At 41.1% G+C, this 22,720-nt stretch overlaps 1 protein-coding gene across 2 annotated transcripts in view; it reads left to right on the top strand.

The window, feature by feature from the left end:
* Positions 1 to 693: 693 nt before the first annotated feature.
* Positions 694 to 22,720, top strand: part of SYNE1 (spectrin repeat containing nuclear envelope protein 1) — a 373,726-nt gene continuing 351,699 nt past the window's right edge. For both annotated transcript variants that reach the window (XM_036414424.2, XM_036414425.2), the window contains exons 1-2: positions 694 to 861; positions 8,006 to 8,274. In XM_036414424.2, the coding sequence (XP_036270317.1) occupies positions 8,208 to 8,274 (67 nt within the window). In that variant the 5' untranslated portion in view covers positions 694 to 861; positions 8,006 to 8,207. The remainder of the gene's footprint in view (positions 862 to 8,005; positions 8,275 to 22,720) is intronic.

The raw sequence follows: 22,720 nt of genomic DNA on the forward strand, positions 1-22,720 counted from the left end.
TGATTTGACAGTCAAAAGGTCAGCTGCCCTTATCTTTCTGGGAGCCCTTTGAATGGGAGCCCTGGAATGTTCTTATTGAACCGCATCACTTCCTTCCGGGGACCATCAGGGCACTTCCCGGCCTTTTCAGATAGCTTCTCCTCCAAAAAGGTCAACGGGTGTGTGTGTGTGTGTGTGTGTGTGTGTGTGTGTGTGTGTGTGTGTGGAGGGGCGGGGAGGAACCCCAGGCGGAGGTCGGGCCGGTGGCTGCAGCGGTATTCTATTCAATAGCTGGGGCTCTAGGCCCTTTCTTCCCGCCCAGACCCCCAGGGGCTGAGAGGCTCATAGAGGGGGGTCGCAGACCGGACTTGGCTGCTGCCGAGAACTGCCCGAGGCCACGCATCTGCGGGAGGGAAGGAGGGAGGGAGGGAGGGAGGGAGGGAGGGAAGCCAGTTCCACAGCCTCCTGGTCCCGGTCTGGGGACCAGCGCAACCTGGGGCCTGGCGCGGGGCCAGGAGGGGTGTGGCGCCTCCGGGCTGTGCCGGGACCCCGCCTGGGAACCGCACCAGCACCCGGCCTGGCCCTCGGAAGGGAGTACTAGCCCGGGGAGCAGCGGGGGGAGGCCTGACCCCCCAGGGTGCAGCGCGGGGAGGACCGGTTGCAGAGGGGGGAGGACCGGTTGCAGAGGAGGGAGCAGCCTGCGCCGGGGGAGCGGTGCGCCAGCTCGGCGGCTCGGAGCCCGCCCCGCGCGTTGCACTCGGAACCGGGGCGGCCGGCTCCCCGCAGCCCCGCATCCATCCGCTGGCGCCGGGGCTCCGGAGCCCGCGCCGGCCATTCGCTCCCTGCGCCGCCCGGAGCCGGCACCGGCCCGGGAGAGAGAAGGTAAAGGGGAGGAGAAATGGGGGCGGGAAGAAAAGGAGAGGGGGTGAGGAGCTGGGTGCCAGCCGGAGGGATGGCAGACAGATTGCGAGCAAGTTTGCACTGGCTGGCAGGGCGGTGCGTGCAGGGGGAGGCGGTGGCTGGTGGCGGCGGGGGCGTGCGGTGCTCTGGGATGGGGAGGCAGGCGGAGGGATGGGCGCTCCCAGCCTCTAGGACGTAGTGCCCCCATCCCTAGCCCCCTCTCCGGCTTGTCATTTCCGCTGATGGCACCCTTTTCTGGCTCCGGTGATGCCGGAGCAAGAGGCTGCCTCCCTGGCGTTGTGATTGTGATGGCTGGCAGCGGCGCTCCGCTCAGAGGGGAGATGCAGGGCCGTGGGGTGGACACGTTCTCGGAGCCTCCCTTCCTCCACCCGGGACTATTTTAGGAAGGGCCGAGGGAGCGGGGACGGGCGGCAGAGCCCTGGGCTGGAAGCCTGAAGGAGGCCCCAGGTCCAGACTCCACTCAGCTGTCACCCAGCAAATGCAGCCGCGGAGAGCCTTCCCTAGAGGCCAAGAGAACTTTCCTCTCCGCCCAGAAACACGCTCCAGACAGACAGGCTGTGCCTTGCTCTCTGCATGGCTGCTGAGGAGTCCCTCCTGTGAAGGGATGCTTCCCGCGGCCGCAGGTGCAGGGCGCGGGGCCCGGAACCAGCGAGATCCTAGAACAGCATCAGCTGCCCAGCAGAGGGATGGACCCCTTTGCAAAACGGAGTCGGGTGCAGCCTGGATAACGGCGGGGATGCTGCAAGTTCAGGCCCTCTTTCGTGAAACAGAGTCAGGTCCGGCCCAGCCAGAAGCATCGTCGGTTGTGGAATCGGCCCTGCCATCCTGGAATGTGCATTTCTGAGCTGCCCCGTTTGGGATAGAAACCCAGGATGTAGCTGCAATTTTCCAGGGGAGGTTAAGAAAGTGCAAAGTGAATTGTTATTATTTTTTCTTTTTTTTAGCGGCCTATGTCTGTCTTCATCTGGGAGCCACTTGCCAAAAGTAAACATTTGTCACCAGAAACCAGATCTATCCAAGAGAAAGTGTCATGATTCTCAATTAGGCGAAGGTTATTAATGTGACCCACATGTGCGTGAAGTGCTGATTTCACCATGAGTCATGAGGCCGGTTTGTGCAGAGGCCCATGGTTGCCCAGGGTGAGAGAGAGAGATTAATAGTATAGATAAGAAGTCCCTGACATCACCAGCGCAGGGGAATAGAGCATGTCTTTTCTCCTTGTGTCTTTGAACCTGCTTATTACTTTGTGGCAAATGTAGAATGAAATGTGCCAGATGAAGCTAGCATCGTATGTTTCGTGCAAAGATACAAGCACAGAGTGGCTCAGATAACATTGCTGACCTTTGAACACATTTGCGTAGCTTCTATGTGACAGTCTCCTTACTATCTTCCTGGCTGGTGATTTCCCCCAGTTTTCTTTCTGTCGTCACTGTGTCACTGTGCCCATAAAAAGAGTTGTTTTCACTGGATGCTTTTCTGCAAAGGAGTAGGGAGTGGGGCCGGGCGGTGTACCAATTTTAAGATGTTCCAGAATTGCCTGTGTGAAATGTGTAGGGTGCTACACCTAAGGCTCGCTCGCTGATAATTATGCAGCAGCTTCTTAGAAATGAGAGGAGGTGTCATGGAAAGAGGAGGCAAGCCCTTGGCTGGGCGAGCTTGGTAGCAGTTTCTCCTGCGGGTTCCCGTACTCAATTCTGCAGCCACACCCTGTGGCCTGAAGTGACAGGCACGGGCCCCAGGACGCCCCGGTGAGGAAATCTGCATTTCTCCTCCTCTGTGGTACAATCCTGTGCCCTTCCTTACAGCCAACTCAACAAGAGCGAATGCTTGGCAACGAGTGCGGTATATGCTCTAGCAAAGTATGACAGAGAGGAAGCTGATATGTTTGGGCATGGTTAACCATACTCCGAGTTTATAAAAATGAAGCTGAATTGTGACACTCTCTCTCATGCCAGTCAGCTCTGTCCTTGGTCTTTTGATGACTTGTTTGTATTTTTGCTCTTGCAGGCGAAGGACCAATGCTTATTTGGTGCCCTGTAGATTTTATACTAGTGAGTAATCACTGATACCCCAGCCACATACACTGAGTGGCCAGATTATGATGATCTCTGAACACATAATAATCTGGCCACTCAGTATATATTCTATATAATAAAAGGCTAACATGCAAATTGTCCCTTCTACCAGGAGTTTGACCAGCAGACAGGCAGGCCACCCGCAATGACCCCGCCCCCTGACCGGGCTGGCTGGATCCCATCCATGCACCAATTCGTACACTGGGCCTCTAATGTGTGTGTGTGTGTGTGTGTGTGTGTGTGTGTGTGTGTACACTGATGGCCAGATTATTATGCATTCAGAGATCATAATAATCTGGCCACTCAGTGTACTTTAGCAGTATATTTATGATAACTCCAGGATGGCCCTCTTCTTTCCTTTAGCCATTTTTATACCATTTAGCCATCTTAATGTTTTGTTATTAATTAGTACCATTACTAAAGGGTGAAAGAGAAAATCAGTAACGGAATTTAAAATTAGACACGTATGTGACTCATTCCAGCCAAGAACTTAGCTAGAAAGAAGGAGGTCAGAATGCATTCATTAGCTTTTCTATTTTTATTTAAGTGGATTTTAATAGCGATGCTCTTCTTGAGCATATTTGGGTAGCTCATTAAGTAATATCTGCACTCCATGCATACCCTAGCAACATGCTGTCCATCAGTTTATGTTTTATGGTGTCACTTCGTCTTCAATTAGGAACATGCCACATCAGCTTTGATTATTGCGGGTTTGGAGTTTTCTGCTCTCCTTTCTCCAGGCCTAAACTTATAGTTACATTATTTTAAGATGTATTTCTGTGGCCTCAGAGGATCTCTTCTAGCATTTTTTCATAGTTAGTGTCTTCCTTTTTAGGAGCACAAACCAGAAACTGCTTCACTAACCAGTTGTCCACTCTGCCTGGAGACTGGCAATTCCCCGCTGTGATGACTTGCTGCTATGCTTCTCACAGAGGCACATGCTGTTTAGATAGGACAGTGGTCGGCAAACTGATTAGTCAACAGAGCCAAATATCAACAATACAACAATTGAAATTTCTTTTTGAGAGCCACACTTTTTAAACTTAAACTTCTAACGCCACTTCTTCAAAATAGACTTAGACTTGCCCAAGCCATGGTATTTTGTGGAAGAGCCATACTCAAGGGGCCAAAGAGCCGCATGTGGCTCACAGGCCACAGTTTGCTGATTGTGGAGATAGGAGAATCCCAAACAGCAGCCAGTTTAAAATCCCTCTGCATTCTGCACAATAAATACAACAGATAGCTATTGATTGGGCATTGAGCTTGTTTCCACAAAACCCTGGGTTTCTCTGTTATAACACTCACTCTCCTTGGCTGTAGTGTTGATTTATCATCTCCTCTGGTACATAAGCTCTCAGAGAGGCTTATCTGTCTTGTTCACTGCTATTTACTCAGTACCATTGTCAAATAGTTTCTCAATACCCTTTTTTTTTCCTGAATGAAATAATACAGGAATCTTGCCTCTCTGCTTGGCGTGGAGGCTGGACTTAGCTACCTTGGAATCTCAGTTCCTCCTGCTGGAAGGGTTTGGAGATGGTGCAGGGACTGCTCATTGGTACACAGCCCAGCAATGTCTACCTAATTCTTCCTTTGCATCCCAGTGCGGGTTGCTCCCCTCTCCCTCTCCCACCCCTCACAATATCCTCTGCCTGGACATGGTTGTCCTCCCATCATTCTGGTTTGAGAGGTCACGGGCACAGCCACTGCTAGGTAATCAGTCAGTTTGAGGAGTGACCTTCAAGACCTTGTGACCTTGTACCTGTAGTGGTTTTAGCTGTCACATGTGCTGCCATTGGTTTTGGAACTGAAGAGCACACGTGAGAGTATTTCTTCACTCAAATTGCAGGTAGAGAAACTGAGGCCCGGGGAAAGAAGATGGGACCAGTGATTAACTGAAACTCTACTACATGCCAGACACATTTTCAATTTAACTTAGCAGGATGAAATTAAACTTATTGGCATAAAATTATTTCCTTTTGCAGATGAGGAAACAAGTGCTTAGAAAAGTTCCCTTATCTTAAGGTCACTCAGACAGTAAGGTGCAAACTTTGGATTCAGCTCCATGTCTTTTTAGCCCATTTCAGGGCACCACACTCCCTGGGACCGGCAGTGGTCGAGAGCTTCTGTCCACAGAACCAGCTCCAGATCACCCAACTGGCTGGAACACAACTAAGCCTAGAAATCATACCTTCTAATTCCCAGTCTCCTTTTATTATCTTTGTTTTACTAATTTAAACTTTTTGAATCAAGTTGTATGTCCTCTGAAGTCAAAGTATCAGTAAAAAGCAAAAGTATCATGATTTTGCAAAAGAGGAAATATGTGTACACATGCAAAATATTTTATCTCGTGTGTAAAATAGGAAGGATATTGCATCAACCCCTTTTGCAGTGGGGAAGAAGGTTTTCTGGGGGTTAGCTCATAGAGGTGAGGTATTATGAACTTGATTTTATTAAACAAAAATATGTGTTGAGGACTGCGATGTGCTCACAGATATACTTGGTAATGAGAGGTGAGATGTCAAAGCAATAAGACTTATAGTCTCTATACCTGCAAAATATTCGTGGTCTAATTTGAGTGAGATAAGGCTAGCAATGATCTTAGAGTGAGCTAAGATTAATAATGGTGAAAAATATAAGACAAATCATATGCATAATAGTATAGATGGGTAGTATTGGAGCAATGGAGGGAAAATAATGCTGAAGGGTGGTACTAAGATGAATAGGCCGTACTGTAGAAGTAAGACTGATGCATAAGCTGAAGTTGGACACAACAAAGCTATTCTGACTTTCATGTGGTATCAAAAGAGGGAAGGATAAATACATATTTCAGTGTTAATCTATTGGGTAACATGAATGTGAACTATGAGAGGGTAGGAACATGGTGATAAGCCATGCGATGACTTTAAAAAAATACTTTTCATTTCACTATTCTTGATTGACTGTGGTAGCCATGTCTTACCATCTGCGAGCTACAGTGCTGAGCATGGCTTGGTGTGGGGCAGCTGAATGAAAATGAATCTCTTTTCTCATCCCTACTTAGTATATATGTAGGCAGGTAGATGATAAAGATGATAGATAGATAGATAGATAGATGATAGATAGATAGATAGATTTCAGAAAGTTATAGTGTTGCATTTGGAGAATCTAACTTTCTAACAGCTTAGAGGAGGCACTTGTAAGATTCCTCAGGCACTTCTCATTGTCTGTTGGTTTTCAAATTAAGGCAGCTTGTGTATGTGGGCAGGTGAAGGCTGCTAATGGGCACAGTCATCGCAGGCTATGGGCCTGGATGCATGGCAGGCCAGCCATAGTAATCATTCCTCCTCTGAGAATCACTGAGAGAGCCACTCACTGAGAAGCCGCCAAGTACTGGGTCTACTTCCAGTGGGTATCCTTTCAAGCAGCCAAGAGAAGTTCGCTTCTGCCCTTTTATCAGTTAATGCCATTCACTGTGCCCACCCCTGTCCCCTAACTTGCTAAGTGACCAGAGTCCCTTTTCTGCCCCAGTACACTTTTTAGATGCTTTTGCACGTGGGGACAGTAGCGGTGTGCAATGTTTTGCATCCTTTTCAAAACGGTAATCTAAAAGAGATTACTGTTGCGCTGCTGGTGTGGCTCAGTGGTTGAGCATCGACCTATGACCAGGAGGTCACAATTTGATTCCCGGTCAGGACACATGCCCAGGTTGCGGGCTTGATCCCCACTGTGGGGCATGCAAGAGGCAGCCGGTCAATGATTCTCTCTCATCATCTATGTTTCTATATTTCTCTCCCTTTCCCTTCCTCTCTGAAATCAATAAAAATATATTTAAAAAATAAAATAATTTAAAAAGATTACTATCAGCTTGGGCATTTGTGCTTTCTAACCAGAACCCAGTATATACTAGTGTTAATAATGACACCTTACAGCTTCTACTTAACCAATCCTTCACAAATAATGTTTATATACATTCAGTTGATAATAGAAGTTTTATAGCATTCATAGACTCCTCTTACATTTTTATTTTTCCTTTTGATAAGTGGACCATCACACGTACATGTGCTGTGTTTTCTCTACAGTTTTGTTTCTATCATCCTCCCTTGCCCCCCTCCCCATTCCTCTTCTCCACCTTCATCATCATACCACAGACATGTGTGTGAACTGTAAGAAGTGTCACTCTTACAGAGGCCCTTTTAGTTTGGCCCCACGCTTAAGTTTCTTTCTCTGGGCACATTTTGCGCTTTCCTCTTTTTCGGTCATTAGTTATTTTATCTGTGGCAAAACCTGCTCTTCAGCTAACCCCAGGGTTAAGAAATCCTTGTTCCAAGTACATGTCTCAATGTCAAGATTTCAGCAACTACTCTCTTATCTCTTTTCTCCTTCCCCCACTGAAGAATTATGAGCTAAACTGGATCAAAGCAGAGACTTTAGGAAGAAGTTAGAAGGAAAACATCTTGTCCGCTTAACCACCACTACTCCACCCTTACAACTTACTTCAAAATCTGTGGGGAGAGAAATAACACTAAATCTAACCAATTTTGACTTCTAAAGTCAGGATATTTGAAACTCCAAATTTTAGAATAAAATAGTTTTATATTTATGTTTTAATTCACCAAAGTGTTGTTAGGAGCTAAGATTTGATCTCATTCCTGGAAAGTGTACAAACAAAATGGCAAAACCAGCTGTGCAAAGCAGGCTAACACAGTGTAGGTAAGAGAGCCTGTGGGGAAACAGACATAGAACTCCTGTTTTAAACTTTCACTTTTCATAGACCAATGGAGAAAGTTTCTAGTTTAAAAAACATGAAGTAAAAGTGAACATTTCTCCCCTTAGCTACCAATTCTATTGCATGTGTCTTGTGTATGAATTTGTTTTATCAACTATCATCAAAATTCCTTGTAGTTGCCTAGTACCTTATAAGTATTTTTCCCATTAATCATTCTACTTGGTGGGGAATCATCTCTTCAAATTGAATAGAAATAGCTCTTATTTTAGCACTATGATGACCTATGTAGATATTTTCATATGCACCCTTTCTGTGTGTTTTTCAGGTTCCTGAGTTTATTGAAGAGGAAGGAAAAGAAGTGGGTTTCACCTTGGGGAGTGCTTTCTCCACCCTGACTGCCATCGTGCCCGGGGTTGCATCATGACCCCATAGATCCAGTGAAGATCAAGGTGTTTTCTGGAGCGGCCTAGTCCTGCTCTGCCTGGAGCCAAGGGTCTCTGCTGTGAGTTTCCTGCGCAGCGGACACCATGGCAGCCTCCAGGACGGCCTCTCGGTCTCCGCGGGACATTGCCAACGTGATGCAGAGGCTTCAAGGTAAGGCACAGACGTGGCCTCGTTGTCTGGCTTTCGTTGTTACTGCGCTTTCAATATCCTTTTCTCTCAGAACCTTTTCAAGGTGCTTGCATGTTTATTCAATCTTATGAAACCATAGCAAGGAATCGCAAAATGTCATTTATCCCAGTGTTTTCAAAGGACTCAATGATACTTTAGGATTCTGTCTTCTTCAGGTACAAAAAGACAAAGTTCTTATTTTGAATTTGCATCTGCATTTGTGCAGCCTTATTAATGGTTATTTGGTGTCCAGTGAGAGTCCAGAGTTATAGTAAATTATCTTATCTAATAAAGAGGCAATATGCAAAACTTACCATCACTCCAACACACAAGATGGCCATACCAATGTAGGGGAAGATGGCTGTCCCCAAGTGGACACAAGATGGCCACTAAAAGATGGCCAGCAGGGGAGGGCAATTGTGGGGGATCAAGCCAGCAGGGGAGGGCAGTTAGGAGTGACCTGGCCATCAGAGGAGGGCAGTTAGAGACAATCAGACCAGGAGGGGAGCAATTAGGTGCCAATCAGGTGGGCAGGAGAGTGATTAAGGGTGATCAGGCTGGCAGGCAGAAGCAGGTAAGGACAATCAAGCATGCAGGAAAGCGAGCGGTTGGGAGCCAGCAGTCCTGGGTTGTGAGAGGGATGTCCGACTGCCCATCAGGATCGGGCCTAAACAGGCAATCGGACATCCCTTGAAGGGTCCCAGATTGGAGAGTGTGCAGGCTGGACTAAGGGACATATGCCCACTCTGTGCACAAATTTAGTGCACCGGGCCTCTAGTCCTTCAGTAACAAATGGCAACACAGCACCGTGACAGTAGTAACAAATAACTAGATGCTATTGTCAGATACGTAAACTAGTGGCATACTTATCCCAACAGGAAAGCCCTTAGAGATACAGAAAGTCTTTAAGCAAAATGAGGCAAAGAGGCCCAAAGGGGTGGTGAGATCAATGGTTAGTGGCAGCCTGTGGACTGGAACCGATCCCACCAGTGTTGTTTCTTTAAGAGCATGGTGCTCTTTGCGAGAGAGTCAACAGTCAAATGTTATGGCAGCTCATAAATGAGTTCCTATTTGTGGATTTTCTTTAAACATGTATAGTCCTTCCTTGAGCCAGAAAAATCATCATCATCTATAGATATAAGAAAATACTGCTTCTCTGTGCAATTCCCATTCTACCTCTCCCAGGTTTCAAATGCACGTTCTTAGGATATAAAAATATTCAATATTATCAGGGATTTGCTCTAGTCTTTGTCAAATAATCTTATAGGGTGGCCTTTAGGCTTTCTAGCAAGTGGTCAGTGTGGCTTTGCACCATGGGCATCATATTAATCTGTCATAACTCCACTTCCCCGGCTTGCAGTGGACTTGATGTGCATAGCATTAATTTTCAGTTAGGCACGCTTGACCTTTCCAATACAGACTAAATGCTTCAGTCTGGATGTTTATGGCCTGGAATATGCTCCCTGTTTTAGAAAATCAGGTCATGAGGGAAACTGGGAGTTTCTTCACCTGACCAGAAACCACCAATTAGAAGCTTCCATCCTCATGTGATCCCCAATCATTTTTATCTGCCCAGACAGAGTTTTGATGCTTTGGTTCGAGTGGTGCTTATTTCAGATTTATTGTTGTAAAGATGACACTCGAGATGCCAGAAAGAGCCTGGCTAGGTAAAGGAACAGATCTCTGTTGAGTATGTGGGCATAGACTTCCTCCATAGGCTAAGTGGATCTCTGACTGGGTCTGCCCAGTGCCAGGGACCTCCAGTGTAAGTTGTATTAGGTTTAGTAATAATTAATGTCGTTTTCTAATACTTTTTTAAAATCGAATTTATTTAAACAATACAACAAAATTTAATCAACAATATAGTTGCCGTTGTTTTCTACTACTTGTGCCCAATGCTCAGGAAGCATTTTAATCCCTCTATTGTAAAATTCTTGTGATTTTGATGCAAAAAATTTGGTCAATGCATTTTTGAGGCATTCTTCATTATTAAATTTTTTTCTAAGAAGAAAGTTTTGCAAAGAATGAAACAAATGGTAATCAGAAGGGGCAATATCAGGAGAATATGCAGGTTGAGGGAGAACTTCCCATTCCAACTGGCGCAGTTCTTCAGCAGTGATTCTTGCAGTATGTGGTCGTGCGTTATCGTGGTGAAGAATTACGCCCTTCCGATTAATCAGCGCGGGTTCTTTTTCTCTTAAAGCTTGGGCTAACCTTTCCAATTGGGCACTATACACTGCACTTGTAATGGTTTGGTTAGATGGTAAAAGTTCATAATGAAGAATTCCTTTAAAATTCCACCAAACACACAACATCACTTTTTTCGCATGCAAGTCAGGTTTTGGCGTGGGCTGCGGAGCCTCATTTTTGTCCAACCGTTGAGGCCGCCTTTTCAAATTAACATACAGCACCCATTCTTCATCTCCGGTAACTCGCGAAATTTCTCAAACCAACGCTGGCATTTTCTGGCGCTAACTGCATCTTGACCAAGAGCACTACAGATGTTTTTTGCAGCCTCACTTGCTTTTCTTCCTAATTGGAACTCGTAAAGCATGCAGTGCCGAATATGCTCTTCATCCGCCATCTTCTTAGCCCTAGTTTTGCAACAAAAACCAAACCAAACACAAACTTTTTCAAGCAAAACTTGTTAATTGCACTTCACACGTTCTGTAGATACCACGTGTTTGAAGGTTATGTCAATACAAGTCAACGCCAAGCAAGATTTTAAACGAATGTTTTAAAACGACATTAATTATTACTAGACCCGATATGTCTTTACTTGGGGAGGTGGAACACTGAATTTGGAGTTCCATGCCTCTGTGTCTTGTCTTGGCTGTTTGCCTGGGTGTTAATTACTGAGCCATTCTGTGCATTTGGTGTCTCAGTGACCTCATCTTCGAAGTAATGGAAAGGAAACCTACAGGTCTCTTACAAACTGGGGGAAGGTAATTAATTAGGTGATTAAGCAGATTTTCCTTTGAGTGCATTAAATGGGAAAATTATCTGGATGTGATTGACAATAAAGGGAAATTATAAAGAGTACATTTGAAAATAACTCAGAATTGGATTATGATCCTACAGACATTTTATTCATATTTTAAGTTGAATGACAATTCTTTCAAGGTTATGGTTAGGGGTGAGAGGAAAGAACAGAGTACTGTACTAATGTTTAGCGTGATTTTTAAAATACATATATATTTTAATGTTTGAATGTAATTTATTTATTTTTAAATTCTTTATTGTTTAAAGTATCACATATGAATCCTTTCCCCCCCATTGATTTCTCCCGCTCATCCCCGCCCCCAAGCACATGGCCTCACCCCCCCCCATTACTGACTGTGTCCATGGGTTATGCTCATATGCATTTATACAAGTCCTTTGGTTTATCTCTCTCCCTCTCTTCCCTTCACTTCCCTGCCTTCCCTCTGATGTTGGATGGTTTATTCAATGCTTCTATGCCTCTGATCTATTTTAGTTCATCAGTTTATGTTGTTTATTATATTCCATGTATGAGTGAGATCATGTGATATTTATCTTTCTCTGACTGGCTTATTTTGCTTAGCATAATGCTCTCCAGGTCCCTCAGGCTGTTGCAAATAGTAAGACTTCGTTTTTACAGCAGCAAAGTATTCCATTGTATAGATGTACCAGTTTTTTTAATCCACTCATCTGCTGATGGGTACCTACGCTGTTTCCAAATATTAGCCATTGTAAATTGTACTGCTATGAACATAGGGGTGCATATATCCTTTATGATTGGTGTTTCTGGTTTCTTGGGATATATTCCTAGAAGTGGGATTACTGGGTGGAAAAATTAAAATATTTTTTGTGGTGGATATATAAGTGGTTTTTCTTGAGATGTGTATGGGATGGAGGAAAGCTTTGGAGGCTCCCTCCTGCCCCATCCTTCACCTGTGACAGTGGATGTCCTATTTAATATCCATACACTTAGGGACCCCACTTACAAAATGGGGACTGACCCTCTCGGGATTGTTGTCAAGCTCAGTGAGTTGCTTTGAAAACTATAAATACCGGGATGTGGTGAACAGTTGCAATAGCCATGGAAGAAAATTGCATGAGAAGGCAAAGTTCTCATCATTGGTTGCAATTTTTTTTCAGATTTGGAGAGGAATTCTAATGGTTTTATATATTCTGTGCTGAAAAAAACTAGTAATTTTATTACATAGTGAGATGACTACACTTACTATATTTTTGTTTTTCCTTTCTAGTCAAAGATAGCGTTACAACATGTCATAAGGGTACCTGACAAATTTAGAGCAATAAACCTTATAGTTTAGAAAGAGATGAGATTTCTGAGCACTAGACAGTTACATTAGCTCTTAGCATCAACTATGTCAGATGTATATGCATACATACATACATACATACATACATATTAATATATATATATATATATATGTTATTAATGGTTATAAAATGAAAGGTCTTGCAGCCACATCTAGCCTGGCCTGCATCAGAGGAAACAAAATGGACCTCCGGAAGTGAAGGGGCCTGGCAGATCGATCTGCTCGCCTATTGATCTTCTGGTTAATCCCGCTGATTCAGCTGGCGAGGGACATGTCTCCTCCTGTGTTCAGTTCTCTCCGTCCAGCTCACTGATGTTTTGAGCCCAAGCAAGAGTCAACATCCCGGACAGACAAGACCTGTCAAGGGTGTTTAGTGACCAATGGAGGGTGGGCATTATTGCCCAGATAATTAGGACACATGAAGAAATTTATTTGAGGAAAATACTTTTTCTATGAACCGAATTAGAACTAGAGATGCTATCTATTTTCAAAGTTCAAATCCCTAAGAACATTCTTCATTCTTCATTCTGCCTCTCACCCCACCACTTTTTTTTTCTTTCTTTTTTTGTCTGGATAGATAATCTGAGTAACAAATGCCTTTCCACATCTTAGGTTTTATTCCCATATCAGAATCAGATCCATGTATTGCAACTTATGTTTCCTCTCTTGCTTATTTAGTTTATAACCATAATATTTGGCTGTTTTTATGCTTTTAATTTTTATTTCTAGTGCAAGAAGATTAAAGTGCAAGACAGATTGCTACATCATTTAGCTGCTACTGTAGTCATTCAGTGTCTCACCTTTGCCAATATCTGTGCTTGTCTGAGCCTTGTGTCTGAGGCTGAGATCCTGAATTATGGATGAGCAGACAGACTGCAGTGCGGGGTTTCATTTGATCTTAAGAATAATGAATGTTTTCTGTAACTTTCATCAATTCAAATATAAGCTTAAAAGCAAACACTGAACACAAAGTATAACACAGAGATATTAAAATGTTAAAAGCAAATAATTAGTATGTACATTTTCTGCTCTTAATGGCTAACGGGATCCATTTAGCAGGTGGCTTATGGAGACTCTTTCCTTTATAGTTACACCTAAAAATATAAATATCTAAACTCTTCAGGTTTTCAATTTCTTGAAGATAATGATAAGAGTTTAGCCTCTTGGTAATTTTTCATAGTACTTCCAACACAATGTTTACTTAATAAAATTTGTTGATTGACTTTTATTACATTTGTTTTTTTATTTGAAAATAATCTACTAAACTTTAAGGATTTTTAATTAACGTATCCATGTTGACTATTGTAAAATAAGGGGTATCAATGCAGTCTTACAGAGCAAGGGGTAAATGCCAGAGAAGATTCAAATGGGCAGGCTCAGGGTCATACAGAGGTCAACTCAATCTAAAAGTTGGATAACGAATTACAAAGTCAAACTTTGATTTTTAAAACTTGTGAGTAAATTCAAAGAGAAACAAATGAAAAAAAGATAAACATTTACTATTGGAAACATGCCTATGAAGTTTGCTAACTGTTCAGTAAAATAGAATCCTGGCCTCCTTCTAGAATATTTAAGTGTTTTTGGTTTACTATAATATTTATTATAAACCCATTACACTGTGAAAGAAAAGCTCAGACTACCAAAAATGATGACTGAAAAATAGAATAAACAATAATAAATAAATAATGAAAATGCAATTTGCTCTAATTTAATATTAAGTAAGCATAAGGAAAGGGATAGTTTTCCATCTTGTAAAAATTCTAACTTTTTATAGTTCCTTAAGAGATGAAGTTTTATACTTTATGATCCTGAGTTAATCTCTCTTCTTATTAAGCCACAAAACAATGACAAAAATCTATCTATTGTATTTAGGCAGAAAATTTTTTGGTTTAATTTCTTTCTACAATGAATGTTGTATGATCTTACCTTGAATTTAAATAGAATACAATTTTCAGCATATAACAACAATCATTTCTTTATATTTTGGAACATAGGTTAAATAAATAGTTGATGAATAAATGGATCAACTGTGGCTCCTAAGTTAATGAACTGAAAATAAATTTGTCCAAGACTTGTAAAACCAAAGAAACCAGTAAAATTGGATTCTACTTTGAAGAGATTATTTTTCTGAATTTTTAAAATCAAAAATAATTTTTGACCATCAAAGTACTTTAAGGACACACATCCTACCTGAAAGGGTGACTGTGTTCACCTCAGATGTGTGTGCTGTTTTTGTAGTTAAAATGCTTTCAGTCCTAAAGGTCTGTTACATGTTCATATTACTTTTTTCCATATTGCTTTTTAAGGTATTAAAGAGCTTACATTTGTCTAGTGCCCTTTCCTCCGGGTCTTTCTGTTTGCAGAGCCATTTTATCCATTGTGCACTATGATGGACAAAGTGCCTGAGGCCTTATGGATCTTCAAGGGTCTGTAAAAATATTGGCTGTCAAATAGAACAGGAAACTGCTAAATTAACAAACATTTACAAATACTAAAGTTATGTCAATTAGTCACAGGTAATCAAGTCAGTTCAAAATTATCTATGTATAAATGTATTTCATATGGGGTATGGGTTCCTTTTGTTGCACTTGGCCTTTAAAAGTGGGAGGGTCTAGAGCTTACAAGTAAAAGGTAAAGCATTCTCACACACTGGTCCCAAATTAATTACTTTTAGCAGACACTTTAATTTTGTTTCTCTCCTGGTAAAAACCTTCCTTGACCCTTGACATCTCCATGAAAGCCCCAAGTTCTTGGCTTGGCTTCCCTACTCAAACTCCATCTTAATTGTCCAGCATTTGTCTGCTCTAGCTCCAACCCAAGATGTCTGCCAAGTGGCACAACTTGCAATATCCTGAAGGTGCCCTGACTCTTGTTTCCTCCTGGAGCGAGCTCTACTGACTGCTTCTAAAACTCAACTTATCTTCCAGGCCTAATTGAAGGCCCATCTCCAAAGCTTCCTCAACAAAAGCTATCTCAGGGATAAAATCAGAAATTCTCTCTTCTCTGTCTAAATTCCTTTAGCACTTGTAGCACTGTTTTTGCAATCTTACATTGCTTGGCATTATGTTACATCGCCATGTCTAATCCATCCTCTCCAAGTACAGAGTGGCAGAAATTGGGTCAAATTCACATTAGTGCCCTGCACATTGACCAACATGCTACACTTCATAATGGGGATACTTCATAAGTATTTGTTAAATGACTATAATATATTTAATATCACATAGATAGTCAATGATGGAAACAGGGAGACCATGAGAGAGGTAAGTTTGGTAATAAAGATAAGAGTGACTTGGACTAGATTTTAAATAGTGGCTAGGAATAGAAGTGGTAAAAATCTAGATACGTACATGTTTTAAAGTAAAACCAAAATAATTTGCTGATGGAAGGGGTATGATATGTGAGAGAGAGGGATGAAAGTTGTCCCCTCATTTTTCATTTTGAAATGGAGAAAGACCAAAGACTGTTGGGAATAAGATTGAGGAGGAAAATCAAGGGTTATTTTTTGGGTTTGATTTTGTTTTGTACATGTTATATTTTAGATACCCAATGACATCCAAATGTCCAAGAAGGTAGTCGAGTCTATATGACTATAGAGATCAAAGGGGAGGGCACAGCTGGAGAAAACATCTGGGAATCATAAGCACACTGATAGCCTTTAAGGCTATGAACTTGGTTGACACCACCTAGGAAACAAGGACAGAAAGAAAAGAGAGGAGGTTTGAGAAACACTAGGGGTTGAAGAGCGAGGAGAGTCCCACAAGTGAGACTGAGAAGCTGCAGCCTCAGTGGGAAAAAGAAGAGAGAAAGGAAGAAAGGGTTCAAGGAGGAGTGATAAATTATATTAATGCTAATGTTTTCATATGTTTATGTTTCTAAAGGTTTATTGTATATAAGTATCTACCTATCTATAGCTATATCTATCTATATCTATATCTATATCTATATCTATATCTATATCTATATCTATATCTATATCTATATCTATATCATCTATATCATCTATCTATATCTCTCTATCTATATCTCTATCTCTATCTCTATCTCTATCTCTTATCAAGGAGGAGTGATAAATTATATTAATGCTAATGTTTTCATATGTTTATGTTTCTAAAGGTTTATTGTATATAAGTATCTACCTATCTATAGCTATATCTATCTATATCTATATCTATATCTATATCTATATCTATATCTATATCTATATCTATATCTATATCTATATCTATATCTATATCTATCTATATCATCTATATCTCTATCTATATCTCTCTATCTCTATCTCTATCTCTATCTCTATCTCTATCTCTATCTCTATCTCTATCTCTATCTCTATATATATCTGTATCTATTTATCTATATAAATAGCAGTCCTGAGTAGGTGCAAGTACCTGTGTATATAGTTCAAAATCATTTGGGGAAGAATAAAAGGGTAGTCTAATGCATTGCCAATAAAGATTTGCAAGGTGGCCTGACCAATGTGGCTCAGAGGTTGAGTGTTGACCTATGAAGCAGAAGGTCAGGACACATGCCCAGATTATGGGCTCCATCCCCACTGTGGGGTGTGCAGGAGGCAGCACATTGATTTTAGAGAGGGAAGGGGGAGGGAGAGAAAGAGAGAAACATCAACGATGAGAGAGAATCATTGACTGGCTGCCTCCTGCACACTCTGCACTGGGAATAGAGCCCAAAACCCAGGCATGTGCCCTTGGCTGGAATTGAACCTGGGAACCTTCAGTCCATAGGCTGATGCTCTATCCACTGAGCCAAACCAGCTAGGGCAAAAAAGTATATATTTTTAAAGTGGAATATTTGTCTTTATTTACATCTTTAAAAAAAGAGTTGCAAGATTCTTGAAAGTTACTTAGATAAGAGCAGTATCTTAAGAATTTATTACAGCCCTAGCTGGTTTGGCTCAGTGGATAGAGTGTCAGCCTGCAGACTGAAGGGTCACAGGTTAGATTCCAGTCAAGGCACACGACCAGGTTGTGGGCTCTATCCCCAGTATGAGCATGCAGGTGGCAGCCAATCAATGATTCTTTCTCATCATTGATGTTTCTGTCTCTCTCTCCCTCTTCCTTCCTCTCTGAAATAAATAAAAAAATATATATATATTTTAAAAAATTCTATATAATAAAAACCTAATATGCAAATCAACCAAACTGCAGAACAACCAGTGGAATGACCAGTTGCTATGATGAGCACTCACCATCAGACACTCAACACAGGAGCTGCCCCCAGTCCACAGGCCCCAGGCCCTCCAAGATAGGTGACTGGGGGAAGGGAACAGGGTTGGCAAGTGGGTGGTGCCAGGCTCGCCAAGGTGAGTGCCAGCAGGGGCCCCTTGATCACCCCACAGGTCACCCCACAGATTGGTCCTGATCACCAGCCAGGCCTAGGGACCTTACCTGTGCACAAATTTCATGCACTGGGCCTCTAGTTTATGACATATAATTCTGTATTTTCTGTAGAGCCCAATAAAAAATGTAGCCTACGGATAAAAGGCCTGACACTCAGACCCTGATCAAGTCTCCATTCTTGTGGAGGTGGGATCCCTTGCTGTGACCTGACAGGTGGTCCTCCTGAGAATGGTGCTCCCAGTGATGTCATTTGACACATGTGTGTGACTTGCATCTCAGTACCTTCCTTCCTTGTGCACTTCTTTCCCTCATAATTCTTCAGTTGCACCCCTTGACACTACTATTAAATTCTTTTCAGACAACAAAAGTAATACTTATGGGAAATCTTTATGGAGTTGGTGTCATCCTTTTCCTTTGCTTTGATCTGTATTTAATTAGGTCACAGATCTTTTCCAGAAAAGAAAATGGGAAGTATGACAGTATAGGCGTTTGGATACCTGAAACATGGAGGACTCTGGGATTTCCTCTCCATCAAAACTAGGACTGGACCCTTCTCAAAAGCACTACAACTGGAAAACTACATTTGCATTTAGGAAACTCTTCCACTGAGCTGGTAGCTATTTAACCCTTCCTGTGTTGAGCCAGACCTGAGGCGTTGGGTTAGCCTCTGTATGAGGGATGAAGACCACACAGGTGCCCATGAACTTCAGAGTTCCAGTAATGTGTAATTTAGGTCAATGTTCACCTATAATGGGAAAAAATACTGGACTTTAAATTTCATGTGATATATCCCTCATATACCTTAAGAACCTTAGAAAACTAATTCTCACCCCAGGTTATTATTTTTCTCTTTTATTTTATTTCTAATTGTGGCTGATGGTAATATTGAAACATCTCTTTTTGTGTGTGACATTTATACCTAAATACATAGCTCCTGAATTTTGTATGATGTTCTGCAACTTTAATTAAGCACTTATTAATCATAGGTATTCAGTTATGTACTTGTTTATATAGTTAAGAAGCCATCATGTAAGAATATATATGCAGCTTTGCCATATTTCTAAGAATGGGCAAATTATAATTTTCTTCTAGTTTCTACTCAAATAAGTGAATGGAACTATCTGGGAGAAAAATAAATTGGCTGCTGCATCAAACAGAGTTAGGGTTAAGTGATTTATATAAGATTTTGAAATCCTTGGATGTAGTAAAGTTAGCTTCAGTATTTTTAAAGTGGTTTCTATGGTAACTTATGTTCTTTTTTCCCCCATTGTTCACAATGACCTCTTGGATTAAAAACAAACAATTCCTTCCTCTACTGATATTAATCTTTCATGTTTAGTAAACAGTGGTCTCCACCCACGTTTAAAAAGATATATTTACCATGAATTATACAACTTTCCTCCATTCTTTTGCTTCCTTTCTCAATTGTCACCAACATTGTTCACGTGGCACTTGGGATTCTTTTTATCTATTTATTCTTTATTATACTGTTGACTTGTTTACTGATTGGGGAGAATTTTGTGATTTCCAAGGACTTACCTTGTGGGGTTTCTTTTGTTGTTGATGATGATGATGTACTTACTATTTTATGAGCCATACATTCATTTTGCCAAGAAATACACTCATTACATATTCATAGCCTCTTCAGCTTCTTTACTTTCCTGAGGCTTCTCACCGATTGTCTTATTTTTATCTGATTGTGGTTGATTTAATTATTGCTTCAATATTGAACAGAAAAATGTGGAATTTTTACTCAGAAACCTGGGAGTTAAAACTAGCCCTACCCTCAGTATTATAATGCATGATCTTTCAAAAATACTTCTCCCACTGTATCCCCTTTTCCTGTCACAATGACTCATTCTAACCTTCAAGATAAACTCATTATGCAAAAAGGGTTTTTATTATCTGGCTCCTATTAATCTTCCTTCCTAATTCCTCTTCCTAGATTGTGGTGTTCCAGTTTTAGTTCCCCTAATCTTACTTTGATCTCACTTCCCCTTCTTTGCTGGTGTTCTGGCCCCTAGGCCCCACCCCTGTCCTTTCTGTTTTATTTTCCTGGGCTTCTACTTGGGCTCCAGGATACACTGTGTTCCCTGCGAAGACTTTCCCAGAATCCCCAGCCAAACTGAAAAGCCCCCTCCTTTGCAGTCTATTTCAACACACTTCTACTAAAGTATTAATTACATCTGTCTGAGTGGCTAGTTGGTTTTTCTGTGTCCTATTAGAATTTTGAGGGCAAAGGTCTTGTCTTATTCAACTTTGGATATCCCGTACTGACTGACATGTAGTCAATTCATTCAGTCGTGTATTCTGACATTGAACAAATATGTTTTGGATCATCTGTGTCCAAGTCCTCTGACGACAGATATAAACATGATTGGCATACAGAGTTGCCATCCCCTGGGGCTGTTGTCTACTGGAGGGACATGATAATTAATAAGGAGTTTGTAAATTGGGTGATAGATATGATGATGGGTAAATATAAGTTGGATGAATAAATTAAATTTCCACAACAAGATGCAGTAGTAATTAAGTAGATTAACCAGGGTAGCAGACCATTTGATGGTCTAAATTATTTTCATGTAGTCTTTTACTCTGCCTGAGTTGAAAAACCTACTCTTAAAAGCCTAGATCCCACCCAACTGGTATGCTTCAGTGGTTGAACGTTGACCTATGAACCAGGAGGTCATGGTTCAATTCCTGGTCAGGGCACATGCCCAGGTTGTGGGTTTGATCTCCAGTGTGGGACATGCAGGAGGCGGCAATCAATGATTCTCTCTCATCATTGGTATTTCATTCTCTCTTTCTCTCTCTCCCTTCCTCTCTGAAATTTAATAGATATATATTTAATGTTTATATGTTAATATCTATTAAATATATATATCTATTAAATATATATTATATATATTTAATATATCTATTAAATAAATATCATATATTTAATATATATTAAATATATATATCTATTAAATTTCAGAGAGGAAGGGGAAGAGAAAAAGAGAATGAAACATCAGTGATGAGAGAGAATATATACGTTTTTTTTTAAAAAAGCCCAGATCCTTAGTTTTATATGGGATGGTTGTTTAGATTGGAAGAAGACTTATACTTCATAATTTAATGTTCTTATGTTGCAGATGAAATTCAGTTCTATAACAGTGAAGTGAAAAGTCAAGGTTATAGGTGGCTATTAGAGGAACTACAATCTCTGAGAGCATTGAAGTCTAACTTGATATTCATACATTAGTGCATGCTCCTTCAACGCTATTCTTTTGTGTGTTTGCTAATGATCTCTGGATAGTTATGGGTAGGAGGCAAGATGGGCTACATAATTTTCAGGGCCAACCACAAAGTGAAAATACGAGCCCCTTGTTTAATACTTGTTAAGGGTAATTAACATACAGCAGAGCATTAGGCCAGGTGTGGGGTCCATCTGAGCGCAGCGCCATGTGCAATACTCACGTCAGACACTTTTAGTTGTGCTCTGAATTGAAAAGCCAGCACTGGCAGGAGATGAGACTTTGAGGACTTGGGCCCCTGAGGACTTTAGGGCCATCCCAAAAGAGAAAGTAAGAGGTAGGAAAGGGTGAAAAAGCAAAGAAGCCAAATGTCCAAGAGAGCCCATAGCTATTTCAAAATTGTACTTGGAGTCAATGTTGCATAAAAGGCAAGCAAGAGTAGGGGGTCGTGCCATCCTCCTCTGAGCAGAGCACTCAGCTGGAACTTGAGTGCTGGGAGCTATTAGTCAACTGCCCCAGGAGCCCAGCACAAGGGGGCCGGGAGTCTGCCCGTCACATACCACATATCTGCCTGGGTTCAAAATTACTTATCACAAAAGTAAGTTCATGGCCACTGGGTCTCACACAGCGATATTCTTTCTAGATCTCATTTAGTAAGAAAGAGATATTCTGAAGTCATTTTTGCATTCCAATGTTGAGAGTTTCCAATTTACACATTTATAGCAGGTAGATACTTATGTATAATGAATGCATGTTAAAAATTAATAGAAAGCATGTTTAAATCAGACTGGAAACATGCTAATACAAATAGCACTCTTTAACACTTCTATTTGGTTTTATATCTGTTTTCTAAGAAATACTTTTGTGAACAAAAATGGTTCATTTTCTAAATAATAACTTTCACCACTTTAATGATAATCAGACAAACAATCAAGGAATGTTATATGTCTAAAGGTTTGTTTATTTTCTTCTTTTGTTACTTTGTACTTTTAAAACAATAGTTTTGTGATGTTGAATCTTGAAAATACTTTTATAAGTTTACTATGATGATAGCAATGGTCCCATAAAACTTCACTAAATATCTATAAATAGTTGGAAGCAAGCTAGTTATATTAAAAAACCAACTTTGGCTATTTAACATTACCTATAAAAAGATCTGCATTTTTTAGATTTTCTAGGTGACACAATGATTGAAATCTAAGTGTCCTGAAAGACAGAGAATCCCACAATTTTTTAGGAAAAAAAAAATCTTAAAAGATCAACTTGCCTAACTCTGATTTTTTAAAATGAGTAACTGAGAGTAAATGATTAAAGATTAAATGACCTGTACAAAATCATGTATTTAGTGAAAGCAAAATAAAACAAAAACCTAGATTATCTAAAATTTTATGGAATTTCTCCTCATTGGTAACATTATATGGCTCATTAATAAGAATTTACTTCTTAGCTCTGTTTTGAGTTGAAAAGCAAGGTTGATAATTAGTGTGTGCTTAGTTCATATAAAATTATGCACTTTGTATTTACC

The sequence above is a fragment of the Pipistrellus kuhlii genome, unplaced genomic scaffold (genome assembly GCF_014108245.1).
Source record: "Pipistrellus kuhlii isolate mPipKuh1 unplaced genomic scaffold, mPipKuh1.p scaffold_m20_p_5, whole genome shotgun sequence".
In the NCBI taxonomy this organism is placed as follows: Eukaryota; Metazoa; Chordata; class Mammalia; order Chiroptera; family Vespertilionidae; genus Pipistrellus; species Pipistrellus kuhlii.